Source organism: Chlamydotis macqueenii, chromosome 17 (genome assembly GCF_036417535.1).
Source record: "Chlamydotis macqueenii isolate bChlMac1 chromosome 17, bChlMac1.mat, whole genome shotgun sequence".
In the NCBI taxonomy this organism is placed as follows: domain Eukaryota; kingdom Metazoa; phylum Chordata; class Aves; order Otidiformes; family Otididae; genus Chlamydotis; species Chlamydotis macqueenii.
The window spans coordinates 3,886,083-3,900,230 of NC_141572.1; the positions used below are offsets into that span (position 1 = coordinate 3,886,083).

Genomic DNA, 14,148 nt, shown 5'->3' on the forward strand with positions numbered 1-14,148 from the left:
ACTGGAGCTGATTCCCCTGCAGAACCTGAGGCAGGGAAAATGATGCTAAAGAGGTGAAATGGAAGGAGATACACTTCAATTAAACTTTAGAACAACACATCCAATGCTTAAGCAAATTGCTAGTAACCTGACTTTTACTGTTTTCTTTTTAAATAAGAACCATCTAATCTATGGTACCTGTTTTAATTGTAGGTGTCTTCACCAGCTCTCTCCTATAGTCAGCAGCAGACTGAGGAAACTTCCTTTCATCCAGATAGTGAAAACACAGATTCTGAAAAAAGCAATTTACCTGAGACTGAGCTTGCAGAAAAGAAAGAACAGCCTGTGGAATACTGTCATATTCAGATGAGGAATGAGATGCAGATAAATGAGCAAGAATTCTTAAATGTTACTCAGCAGACTGTACAACAAACTGGAGGCGAGTGTTCTGCCTATGCCAGCACCATGCTGTTTAGAGTGCTTGAGGTAGAAGAGGTAGAAGTGCTTGAGTAGAAAGAGGTTCACCTAGGGATGGCTTTATATAGAATAACAAATACATATAATTTCTGGGGGAGCTCCAGCCCTGATTAAAGTTTCTCTATTTTTACTGCCCTGAAGCATAGCAGGCAGTATGGGGAAATAGATTAAATCAGTTATAGTATTTCAAATGACCTGGAGCGAAAATAGGAGAGAGGGTAAACATGCCTTGTTACTTACCAGTGTTCAGGGCACTCAGGCCATAGCAGGATATAGAAAGTGGTAGATCAAATGAGACTTTGATGTGTTGTTTAGAATCTCTTCTCTGACAGGGGCTAGTGCCATGCCATTAAGGAGAGCGTAGTGGCCTACAATAGGCAGACTGATAATCTTATTCAGCAGAGACCTAATCCTAATTCTTAGTAGTTAGAGACTGGGTTAAGACTTGAAAGCTGAGAATTTTCCATGTATTTTTAGGAATATATCTTTATTTGCACTGTGTTAACTGTGAAGGAACCGGATGTTTTTTACCATATTCTCAAACAGGCAGAGCAAGTGGTATGTTACCTCTCCTCAAGCAGCTAACAAGGTGGAAGGCATAAGCCATTTCCGTGGTGTTACTTTACCAATGCTGATGCAACAAGGCACTTAATTCTATGTGCCTTTTCCTCCATAGGAGATATTAAACTGGAGATGCCAACTATAAATCTAGATGGAGAAGTGACTGTTCTTGCCACAATTTCAGAAGTGGTTGTAGCTCTGGACAGTTGTGCAATGGCCTGGCAGAAATTAATATCCACAGCTCTCGAGGCACAGCTGACAAAGGTTCCACAGGTAACACTAAGCTTTTATTCCTGGAGACATTGCTTCATTTCCCCACAAGAATCTCTTTGAATGGTTAGTGCTCATTTTTAACCCATCTTCATGTTTGATTGTTGGAAAGCCATTTACTAATTAATCTAAAGTAGAACAAAACTAGTGAGGAACTGTGTGACTCTGGGAAATAGAATATAAAAACTCACTGCAGATCCTACCAACACAGGGTAACTGTGGAAAACTAAGACACTTTTATTATCTGTACTCTTTTAAATATAACAATGAAATATTAAAAGCCACAGTGATTTTTTAAAAATATGCAACTATATTTTTGCTTGAAAATGTCAACTCACTCAAACAAAAATAAATTCCAGTTATAAGGTTCTGATTTTGCAAATGCTTACACATATGAGTAATACCATTAAAAGTACTGAGGGATTTCATGTCTACGAAGTTCCCTGTGTATAAGCTTTTGCAGCATGGCCTCTCCCATGAGCAGTTCCCTTCAGTATGTGTAAAACTCTCTTGATTTCAAGAACCTTCTCTCTAGGTTCTTTGCATAGTTGAATTATATCAGGTTTTTCTCAGCATAGAGCATATTGAAAAGAAGGAACAAATATAGTCCTGGTTATAGGTTATCACTCTTGGATAATGGTAATTTAAAATTTTTATTTTATTCCACATGACTCATAGGGTAATGGTCCACTTGCAGAAGTTGACTTCTGGCGTGAAAGAAACGATACTTTAAGTGCCCTTACTGAACAGACAAAGCATCCAGAAGTGCAAAAAGTCTTGGAAATATTACAGGAAGCTGAATCTGAGCATATTGGAGAGTTACAGTTAGTCTTAAGTGACCTCAGAAAATACCAGGTGGAAGCTCTAGATAATGTTAAGTTTCTTTCAACTCTCGAACGCCATTTGAAGGTATGTATCTGTAAGAAAACTTTGTGAAGTTTTAACTCTAATTACCGAGTTTGGTTTCTCTGTTGATATAATCACCTATTGTTTATTTTTTACTTTTTATCAGCATAAATATAGTTTCTAGCTTTTTTATATTTAATTAAAAAAAAAAGCTTGCTTATTTTGTTTGAGTTACACTTGTTCTAATATTTGAAAGCAGAAGCCCAGAGCTGTGAACAGCTCAGTTTGTAAATCTGTCACTGATTACAGCTGATGCCTCAATTTTTAAGTTTTGTTGAAGATCATTTGAACATCCAGATAAAAAGCTAACCCAAAACCAGCCTTGGGACATCTTTTAAGGAAAGGAGAATATTACTGAGACAGGACCTAAAAGCATTTTGAGCAATAGATGCAGATTTGCACATCCTGAACCTTGTGTGTTACTTAGGCATCAGTGTGTTTCCTTGACTGGGTTGCTTATTTAGTAATGTCACAGACTTTCTTAACTTCAGGTATCTATAGAATAAATATCGATTTATTAAATATGTGTCTATATTTTCATGGCATCTTATTCACAATATTTATAATTTAATAGAATTTAACATATGGCACTGGATTTAAAATTGTCTTCGATACAATTCCTTCACTAATGAACGCCCTGAGAATGGTATGGACTATATCACGGCATTACAACAACGATGAACGGATGGCACCCCTCATGGAACGAATTGCATGGGAAATTTCAACAAGAGTGTACAAAGCTGTGGATTTACACACGCTGTTTAAGTAAGTATTGGATTCCTGTTTAACTAGGCTGTATTTATTAAAAGCTTTGCTTGTTCTGCAGGAAGTGCAGTAGATAACACTTTAATCAAATATATTTCAGTGTTTTTCACTATCTGAAGTTGTATTAGAAGGTCAATTAAAAGTCAATGTATTTTGTAATTTTCCTAAATTACTGAATCATCCCTGAAGAAATAGGTGCTTGTCCTCTTTTGTCTCAAAAGGACATAAATCAATAAAACTAATAGAATTATAGTGGTAAAAAAGTGGCATAAATATAATCAAAATCAGTTCTGAAATAATATCTTATTTCAAAATCAGTTACATTGAAAATTAAGACCTCGCAGTTACAAGTTTTACCTAGATCTTTTATAATTAGAAGCTACTAAACCAGAATATATTAATCCAGTTAAGCTATAATTTTCAATCTATAATCTTTCTGTCTATAGTGTCTTAACTGTTTTGATTTGATTAATAGAGAAGATAGAGCTGCTGCAAAAGAGGAAATAGCAGAAGCCAAAAGCACTCTTGAACAGTGGAAGAAATGTTATTTTGCTGTTCGCACCCAAATTGAAGCAGCAGGAGGAGAGCAACACTGGGAATTTGACCGAAAAAGTTTATTTGAAAAAACAGATTATATGGCTTCAGTCTGTCAAGATCTGTATGATATTTTGCAGGTAGTAATACAGACAATAAATAAAATGATTGTGTGATCAGTGTCTTATTCTGTAGAGGAGATTCTTTTGTTTTGTAGTTGTTGAAATGTTAACAGCCTTTAGTTTTGTAGTGGTTTTGTGTTTCCAACAAAGCTGCGCTTAACCCTTGAGATAAAATAACCCTTCTCAAGGTACTGGCTGAGGAGAGATATTACTGGGTACGTTGCTGTTATGGACAGACAGACTTGTAACAACTGTTCCACAGCTTTGCAGTTTTTGTGGGTTGCTAGCTTAATAATTTTAGATAAAATAATCATTTCAGTATACTATAATATAAAATTGGACCATATATGAATCAGTATATTGATTTCAGGATAACATAAATGGAGAGATGCTATATTTAGGCTAATTTAAGTCAGAGTAATTAGAAATATTAGTGGTCCATCAATGGTCAGATGCTATAGATTGTGTATGTAAAAACTGTGTATGTGAAAAGTGGAATAAAAAGGAGTAATAACTGAGTATTATCTGTTTTAACAACTGAAGTGTTGGGCCTGTGGAGTGTTTTTTTTTTTTTTCCATAAAGCTACTTAGTGTGTTGTATAGAAATACACAAAATGTAAATTGCAGCATGAATTGATCATTCTCTGAGCTGTTTTTATTTTTTAAAGGAAATAATATCAGAAAGATGTGTTAAATGGCAGAAAAAAAAATTAAAGCTTTCTGGTATGTTCTTCTGAATTAACAGATCATTGAAGAGTTTTACAATATATTTTGTCCTGAACTGAAAGTTGTCACAGGGGATCCAAAGCGTATTGATCATCTAGTGAGAGGAGTAAATGGACTAACTAGTCCTATGGAAGAACTGACTTTTGACCCTTTTAGCATCAGCAGTGCACAGGACTGGAAATTAATTATGGCAGAATTTAAAGAAGAAGTTTTGTTAAGTACCACATACTGTCATTTCCCCCCCTCCCTTTAGTTCTTATATACAAATTCCTTCTAGAATATCAACATTTTCATTTAAAGAAAATGTAAGTTTGCAAAAGAAAATAATATATGAATAAATATGTAAATTAAAATGTGAGGAATTTGACCATTTTTTTAAGCCAGTATTCTGTTTCCAAGTTGTTTTTGTTTATAGTTTCACTTTATCTTGAAAATGGTGAAGCACACTTTTTGTTCATTGGCAGAATCACTGCAGCATGAACAGACCTCTCTGTACTCTGGTGCTGACATGTCTCAGTCATGTCCTACAAAGAAGTAAAACTTCCTTGTGTGGATTCATTCAGTGCTTCACCCGTCCGCTAAGGATACTCACAAAGTACAAATTGTTACAATGTCTTTTGTGATTTGTATACCTGCCCAGCAGACACATTAATTAATGTTAAGTTCCTGCAACTTACTGGAAAGCCATCAGTTTGTTAGTGATTTATAAGACAAAAAATATTTATAATATGTTTGACCACAGTATTTTCATTTTGCTTTCCTTTCTTGTTTTTGCAAGCTGAATCTCTAAGTGATAGGATTTCTTGGCCTTCTTCCTCTGTTTAGGTTATCGAAGAAAAGACTAAAAACTTCATTGATGAATCTTTTAAGAACCTTCGTTCAGCAGAAGCTGCCTTTGATATGCTGTTAAAGTTCAAACACATCCGTTGTCGTGAAACCATTAATAAGCAGATGATGATGAAGTTTGATGATATTTTGGACCAATACTGTAAAGAGGTATTTAATTCAATTATTTCTTATGTAGTACATGAAGCTCTTTACCTAGTGAAAATCATAAATCTGTGTATATGTCTAAATACCTGTATAGAGTCATTTACTATCTGATAGACTGATCAGTCTTAAAAAATAAACATCATAATTGCTCTTGGTTTTTGGAGCCTGTTGGAGAAATGGTGTGGTTAATTTGCTGAAATGGATGTGCATATCTGTATACGTGTGGCACTGTGTGGGAACTGAGACATGTTTGCCTGTACTCTGAATGCAACAGGGCTTGTGGCTATTCCTTTAGCTTGCGAACAGCAGTTCAACTGTAGTCCTTCTGGAGAAAATACATCTTTCACACCATACAGCTTTCTTACGATGGACAAGAAGTTCATGGTATGACCAAAAGGTGTCAGAGATCAATCGTGAATGCAGAAATAATTTCTGACGTGTTGAAGCCTGTATGTTGGAAAGCATTTCATGTCATAGCATTTTTCTTGATATTTCAAAGAACATTGAGTATAATGATAAAATGTAATCTTACTGGGAACACTGCCACAATAGCAGTTCCACAGGATATAGAAAGGAAGACATTCTCTGTAATGCAATTAATACAAACAAGAGACGCATGAAAAAAAACCCAGAAGCATTGTTTTTATCCTGCTGCTGGAATTAGCTTCAGAGCTTGTACCATGTACCAGGTTAGATACTGACCATGGACAAGCAAGCAGAGAAATGATTCTTTGTGATATTTTATTCTCTTTTAGGTCGAAAATGTTAAGCAAATCTTTGTTCAGAACCTGAAGGATCCACCTTTGTGCAAGAATCATCCTCCAGTGGCTGGAGCAATATATTGGTCCCGATCTCTTTTCTATCGGATCAAACACCCTATTATTCGATTTCAGGAAGTAGAGGAGTTGCTTGCTAGTGAACGTGGAAAGGAAGTATGTTAATTCTTTTGAAAGGAGGAAATACTTTCTTCATACCCTTCTTCTAAAGATGTGAAAGTGCTCTTATGTGAGGTGAAGTTCCAAGAATGTCTTTGCACACAGCAAGCCATGTTAGACGTGAGAAGCTGATTGAGACCTTCCTGCTGTTTCCCAGAGACAGTGACAGAATCAATGACAGATTTCAAGAACCTAAATTCTCCACCACCTGCATTAATTACAAAGCATTACTTGCCCTTTCATCTAATACAAATTAGAAACCATATTAAGACACCATATTAAGATGGGTTAGTTGAACATTTCTCATGGTCTTTAAAATTAGTTATACAGAGTTTTCTCTTTTAGGTAAAACAAACATATCTTCGAGTAGCCAAGAGGATGAAAGAGTATGAAGATCAAAAATACAATCAGTGGAGAGATGGGACTGAACAGATACTCCCACTGTTATTGAAAAATACTCTGCTGACTGTCATCACTGGTGGGGCTGCAACCAATGTTAATCCAGAGACTTCTGAGCAGGTGAGATATATGAAGATAGTATACTAGACTTCTGTATGGGGAAGAACTGAAACCTATCTGATGGTCAGTGAGATTTTTCTAAGAATAATATTTTAAACACAGGTTTTGAAAGGAATATTTCAGAAGTTGTGAGTTCAGAATTGTTTGTGGTCCTTTATAAGACATAGTTGCCGAATGACCTGGCAAATGGATGAATGTTGTTTCTCTCTGTGTTCTTCTGTGCTATAATTCCTGTTAATTTTCGAGTTTTGGTGCAACATCTTTGGGGTATTGCAAGAAAACTTTGAGCTGAAGTTAGGTAGAAGTATGTTCCCAGCAGAGATCATGCAGAATCCTATTCTAACTAAACTTTTGTCTGACTGTGAACTTCCACTGAGATTTCTGTTGTAATTGGTTGCAGCAGTATGTAAACAGACGCAATTTGGTTTGTTTCTTGTAATTAGCTTTCACTGAAGAGGTAGTTGAGTATAATTTCTGAAAATAGAATGCTGAGGTTGCTATTGAATTTTAAAGGTATTTCCACAAGTTCTGAATGTCAACAATTCTGACTTTTACCTACTGCCTTCTCAAACGTCTCCAAAAGCTGACCTTTTCCTTGCATTGTAAGTTTGGTGTTCCTCTCCTTTCTGCTGCTCTTTCTTGTTGTAGAGCTCTGTAACAGAGGAGCCTGTCACCAGGAAAAAAAGTGTCCGCTTCATAGTGAATTTCTCTCCCATACTGCAAGAGATTATCATTGAAACAAAGTACATGGAACAACTAGGGTTTCCAGTCCCAGGATTAGCAAGACACGTGGCATTACAGGAAGACAGATATTTTAGGTAAGGCTGTAACAGAATATCTGATCACATACAGACAGGCAGTGTTTAAAACTATTTCACTCCAAATCAGAATAGGCCCTGAGTGACTGAATTTTGGAAATACGAGAGCTCTTAGTGACTTTTTTTTAAAGGGTAAAATTACCAATGGCCATGTTGCACTAATAAGCTTTTCTCTGGCGCTGTCTGCATCTTTTACCCTGTAGGGCTACAAATTAACATACAAATGTTAACATACAAATTAACATCTCATCAAATCTGAGAAAAAACAAGGAAAGTAATTTGTTTTGCAATGAATTGTTAGTGACATTTAGATTTCAGCTCACATTTAAACTCACTGCTGCTTTCTTCTTGTGCAGCTTTGGATAAGTCACTTTGCCCAAATTGTCACAGTCATTTAGCACACAAGTATGTTGATAAGGGCCCTAACTGGATTTTAAAGCTCACTTGTTGAGTTCATTTATGTGCTTCAGACTGAGGCTATCTTCAAAACTTTTTCTGAGTTGGAGCAGGAGAGGTTTGTCTAGCTCTTATTGGAGCCATATGAAATTTTTCTTTTGTTTTCAATAGGAAATTAATTGCATTTATAATCAAAACATATTCAGTGGTTATTTCTGCAAATTTTCTTTATATGGACACCTGATTGGAATGATAAAAGTGATCTGCTCTTTGATCAGAGCTTAAAGCTGTATTTCCAGAAAATGATGATTTTATGTTTTGTTGTCGTTGTGTTTCTTACACTCCTTAGGTATAGAAATGGATTGAAAAACATGCTGGATCGCTATCAGAAATTAATGGCAACACTGAATGAAGCAGAAACCAAACTTCTTGATGACCATATTAAAGAACTCTGGAGAGTATTAAAATCAGGGCACAGAAGACTCAACTGGAACTCCGTAGGTAATGGAGATACTATTTTAAAATGGCCTTAGATACTGATTTTCAGTTAAAAAACCCCTTCAATTCTGCAATCTATTTTTGGTGTCATATGACAGTAATGTATCACTAAATGGTGCATCCTGTTGCCACAGTCAGAGTCAGAATAGTAGGTTAGACAGACTCTGATCCAGGAGGGTATTTCTTATGTTTTTACTATATTTAAAACACTAATAGGAAATGCATGGAGACCCTTAGATAACAGCTGTAAGGGAGCTAATGAAGGATTAGGTGAGAAATCATCTAATCTGTCTTTCCGCAGCACCTCAGTTCATTATCAGAGATAAAACACATCTGGTTGTGGCAATTTCAATGCATTGGTGAAATACTTGTTAAAAGAGAAAAACCCAAATGGTTGTGATTTCTTTCAAGGTATTGGTGACTTTATTGTCCAATGTACACAAGCCATCAGGAAGTTTGAATCACTTGTCCATCAGATTCATAATAATTCTGAAGACATAAGCAACAAACTTCTCTTCATAGAATCAACAAATCTCTTTAAGTTTCCACTTATAAAAAATGGTGATGAACTTCCTCGTAAGTCTTTATATTTTAATTTCCAAGCTCTATGATGTTTATTTTGCTCTGTCTGCTACTTTGCATTTTTATTTGCTATGATCAACATTTTGAATTGTTACCAAAACTAGTTACAGTAGTGTTTCATGGTGTAACAGAGGAAGCACAAGCAGAGCTTCAGTACCCTAAAGCTGATGGTGTCAATGAAAGAAACATAAAGATGAGCATCCAAATAGATCATTTGACTTGTGTCTACCTTGCTTTTGATCACTTTCCCCTTAGCTTTCCCTTTAATTCCTTATCCTTCTTGTATGCAGTACTGTAGCCTTAGAGCTGCAGTCCGCATAGAGCGTCAGCTCCCTTCTGAACTGGTTTCCATAGATGGAAATTGCAGTGAGGCGATTGTCTCCCAGGTCTCCCTGTCAACAGAGTCAGTGATGGATCAGATTTCTTTCAGCGCTTTGTAAGTCTTAAAAAGGTTATTTTCACATCTAATGGTTGCTATTAAATAATTGAATCCATATAAAATTGGAGGGCTGAAATATTAATAAATTAAGCATTAGTAAGTGAAGATATTTTTTATCAGTATACCAAATCAATTTCATGTTCACAAATAAAGCCTAGCTAATTATTCCAGTATGCAAGTCTGTTAGGTCTTTTGCACTTAATGCTATTTTTTGTATCTTTTGCAGAAGTGAAAGAATTTTTTGAGTATATTAAGTGTGAAAGAGCAAAAGATGTGGCACACATGATTAGAGAGTATACTGCCATTTCACAATTGCTAATGAAAGTGGAAGGACGAGTTGCCAATACAAATAGTGGCAAATCTCCAAAATTAACTTCCTATTATGCATACTGGGAAAATAGGATTTATCAGGTGTTGACACAGTTAATTGTGAAGTAAGTAAGTTGTTTGCTTTAATGGATTTTCAGTCTTTCATCTTCAGGTTTTTCTGAATCTGTTGATCAGTGTGTATACTGATATTCTGTTTGAACACCTCAGTGATTTGCAGTTTGATATAGATTTGTATTTGTACTGTTTTTTTTCCTTTGAAGAATGGAGAACTGATAACAAGGTACAGAAGAAACCCAAATTCTGAGAAAAAGGATATTGGCGTGTTGTTAGCAGAAGAGAATAATAATGTTTTCTGCAGTGTGTGTAGCTGCATATGCCTGGTTTATTTTTAAAGTCAAGGTTTTGTTTTACTAAACAATACAATTTTGAAAACTTGGTGTCTGGGTGCCAGATGCATCCCTGTAATGCAAGGGACACCAGTACAAGAACAAAAGTTTGTTGGATTTTACTTTACCTGTTCTGCAGCAGCTGGGGCCAAAGAGATTCCTACAGCAAGATATCATAAAGGCTTACATTATAAGCAAGATATTATTACAGTAGAGCATTGCAGGGTTATAAAAGCTTCCCGGCCATCTCTTCTCACAATCCATGTCTTTGTAATCTGATCCATGCTCAGCCAACTTCATTGTGCTTTCTTGGCTGGACTTTTGCGATGGAGTTGACCGTGGTCCTTTTGCACCAGGGTATCTCAATTAATTCCTTCCAATAGCTTCTTTTATCTAGTCAAGCTTTTGCATTAAATCAGTATTAGTGGGACAATTTTGGTCTGATATGTATCAGTGTTTCCAACTGAAATTGGTGCTAACTGACTTCAGACAGGTCTGCTTGCATATTTAAGCATGTACATGATAATTGCCGTCTCTGCTGGGCATTTTTATGGGGGGCAGCATCTGATTGTTATGATCTTTGACATTAATTTTTTCCTTTCCTAGGAATTTGCAGGCTTTTAGTGCAGCTGTTCTTGCAAATGTGCCACTGTTCCAAACAGAAGCTGTTTTATCTGTTCCCAAGATAATCTTGCAACCTAATGCCAGTGAGATTGACAAAATGACTGCACAATGTATCCAAGACTGTGTTGAGGTCACTAAGGTGATTTTTGATAAAGATTTACTTGTTAGAGTTTGCTTGTGATTATAATGTATTAATGTTGCTTTATGTTTGGGGAAGCATAAATATCAAAGAGAAGATTCATATTGCTTTATCTTGAAATAAAACATTGTACTAATTTTACAGACTGTCCTAATTTTACAAACCAATGACAAAGGAAAAAAATTGCCATAAAACTTCATGCAATTTTTACTCAGGCAAAATTATTTGTTACTTTTCAGCAGTTTTGCCAGTGTAAAGACATGATTTGGTTCTATAAATCAATATACATCAGAAGGAAATACTTTTCAGATTGTACTGCAGATGTTGCTTTCTGATGTATGGATAAGCTGGTGGAATAAGGAATGTGAGTAGCCTTCCCTATATTATGGCTCTGCTCATAAGCAGCAGAAAAACAATTCAGAAAATGCTGGGAGAAGGGCACCTAAAACACATTTAGGACAACGAGTTTACAGCTGGTGAAATATCTAGCTTGCTGGCAAAGGTGTAGCAATATTTCCCTGTATAAGTATGTTCATACTGCTTTCCAGAAAAGAAGCCAAATATTGTGGCAGTGTTCCTGCCCTGTGCTGATGGATAAGTGATTCCAGATGTCGCCTGAAATGAATAAATTTAGATTGTGTGCCTCCCATGCTCAGATTTGCTGTTCTGCTCCACTGCTACATCCAGCCTGTTTGATCTAATACCTATTTCTCTATGTCATGTTACATTTTTGCTCAGTGTAGATTTTAGAAGCAGATTGACTATAATGCATGGAAAGATTTTGCTAGGATGAAATGAACTCTTCTCTCAAGTTTATGGGAAAATGTAATCTCTTTTTTTTTGTTGTCAGAAAAACAATTGATTTGAGAAATCATTCACACCACCTCCTACATAGTCTTCTAAATAATGATGAATGATTTGACTAAAATGACTCTCTACATAGTAACTGTTTTTCAACTCTGTCTTGAAAACTCTAGCATTTTGTACGATGGATGCATGGTACCTGTATTGGATGCCCTCCTCAGCATGTCAAGCAAGATGAAGTTATCACTTTCAGCTTTTACAGTGACATCTCCCAGAACCCTCTGATAATTGAAGAGGCTGTTCTCATCACTCAAAATGTCCACAAACTCCTGGCTTCTCTCAGCGAGTATTTGAACCAATGGAAGAGGTACCACCCTCTGTGGAAATTAGACAAAGATGTAGTCATGGAGAGGTTAGCTGCAGAAAAGCCTGCTTGTGTCACCTTTGATGAAGAGTTGCAGTTCTATATGAAGATAGCTCAGGAAGTGACTCAACAGCCGTTGATTAACGATGAGCAATTTATCAGGCTTCAACTGGCTCCTTTAGCCTATGCAGTGCAGGAGAATGCTAGAGGCTGGGTGGTTTCACTTGGAAAGTTACTTAATGAGTCTGCAAGAGAAGAACTCTTCAGGCTTGAGGAGAAGATTCAGGTAGGTGTTTTCATACATCCGTGGTATGATGTAGCTAGCACTGAGTAGTAGGCAACAATCTGAACCACACTCCAAATTGGTTGAAACTGTCTGATTTATTCTGGTGTGTCCTGTGTAAAGAGGTGATTTGTCCCTTGCTGTAGCTGGGAAACAGGCGAGAGTAGTAATATGAAAAGCCGGAACTTTTCTCACTCCTGAGCTGGTGAAAGGTTCATACTGGTAATTCTGAAGTTTCCTTTAAACTGCTGCTTACAACCTCTATTTTATTGTAGCGAAAACATCCCTTCTGAACTGAGGTTTACTTTTTGTTGGTTTATTTTTTTTCTGGTGTGTGTTATGATTACCACATAGACTGAAAATGAAAATTAATCAGCATGTTATTTTCTTGTGTTTTATGTTTGACTCATAATTATAATTCTGCCTAATTGCTTTCTCAGTGTTGCTTCTGGAAATAATTTTTACTTTTTACAGAGCTTATCACAGAGTCTTAAGAGACCTCCAGATTCCCTGGAAGATCTGAGAATTGTCCTTGGCACAATTGCGGAGATCAAAGGCATGTCCTTCAAGGTGGAACTGAAATATTTAGACATCTGCGAGAGATACCGAACTCTCGCAATGTACAATATTCCAGTAAGTGCATGTTACACATTGTCTCATAGAACATTTCAGATTTGAACTAGAGGCACAAATGCCTCACATGTGAATGAATACATGTTTTCCTTTTAAGACATTTTACAGAATCACAGCATTGTTGAGGTTAGAAGGGATGTCTGGAGATTGTCTAGTCCAAACTCCCTTCTCAAAACAGTATCTCCACTTTAAAATGGACATATTGCTTGTGTTTAAATCTGATTCAAATCACTTCAATGCTGGTTTTGTTGTTTGCAAATTTATAATGTGAGCACTTATTCCTCACTTCCTTGTGACTAATTATTTATTGTGAGAGACATTATTTGTTTTGTTTTAGGTAGCTAAAGAAGAGCAAGAGATGGCCGATGAGATCAGGGAAAAGTGGGAGAGACTGTTCTTTGAAGCATCAGAAGTTGATCACAACCTTGGAGGCAAAAAAAGAACATTCACAAAGGTAATGTTTGTGATTAATATTGAAATAAAATAGAAATGGAAAGGAAAACAATTTAAACACTGCTTTCTTTAGATTACACAACAACAAGTTGAGGACTACAGCAAAGAGACAGAAGATTTCTTCCATGAATTCATGACTGAGGGGCCTGGTGCTGTTGGGGAAAATCTTGATAAAGGTAAATGGATTAATGTGTCTAAAGTGATGTCTTTAAAATATTAGTCTTTTGACAATTCTTCAAATTTTATGTAAAACAAGAAAATTGTGCTTTCCTTATTAACATATAAACTGATCAACTAGGAATGTGACATTTTTTGTGCTATTAACTTCTACAGACTATATGCAAATGCTGTCTTATTTATTCCCTGTAATCTATGGGATTGTTTATCTAGAAAAATTCCTCTCCTTTCTTAGGACTGGAACTCATGGCCATTTTCGAAAAAAAATTTGAAAAACTGGAAAAAATTCGTCAGGAACTGGGCAGTGTTGAGAAACTTTTTGACTTGCCAGTTACAATGTACCCTCACTTAATGAAAGCACAGAATGATATGAAAGGTCTAAAACAGATCTATGAAATTTATGAATTACAAAGAGTAAGTATTACACTATATATA

General features: G+C 36.0%; 1 protein-coding gene across 1 annotated transcript in view; it reads left to right on the forward strand.

Moving 5' to 3' along the window:
- Nucleotides 1-14,148, forward strand: part of DNAH10 (dynein axonemal heavy chain 10) — a 57,087-nt gene that overhangs the window by 4,551 nt on the left and 38,388 nt on the right. The window contains 19 exon segments of the mRNA XM_086761750.1: nucleotides 193-418; nucleotides 1,133-1,290; nucleotides 1,966-2,196; nucleotides 2,768-2,958; nucleotides 3,434-3,632; nucleotides 4,360-4,553; nucleotides 5,138-5,336; nucleotides 6,089-6,265; nucleotides 6,614-6,787; nucleotides 7,436-7,605; nucleotides 8,351-8,502; nucleotides 8,911-9,075; nucleotides 9,747-9,954; nucleotides 10,843-10,999; nucleotides 11,977-12,453; nucleotides 12,925-13,083; nucleotides 13,421-13,537; nucleotides 13,610-13,712; nucleotides 13,949-14,127. Of these exon segments, the coding sequence (XP_086617876.1) occupies nucleotides 193-418; nucleotides 1,133-1,290; nucleotides 1,966-2,196; nucleotides 2,768-2,958; nucleotides 3,434-3,632; nucleotides 4,360-4,553; nucleotides 5,138-5,336; nucleotides 6,089-6,265; nucleotides 6,614-6,787; nucleotides 7,436-7,605; nucleotides 8,351-8,502; nucleotides 8,911-9,075; nucleotides 9,747-9,954; nucleotides 10,843-10,999; nucleotides 11,977-12,453; nucleotides 12,925-13,083; nucleotides 13,421-13,537; nucleotides 13,610-13,712; nucleotides 13,949-14,127 (3,636 nt within the window).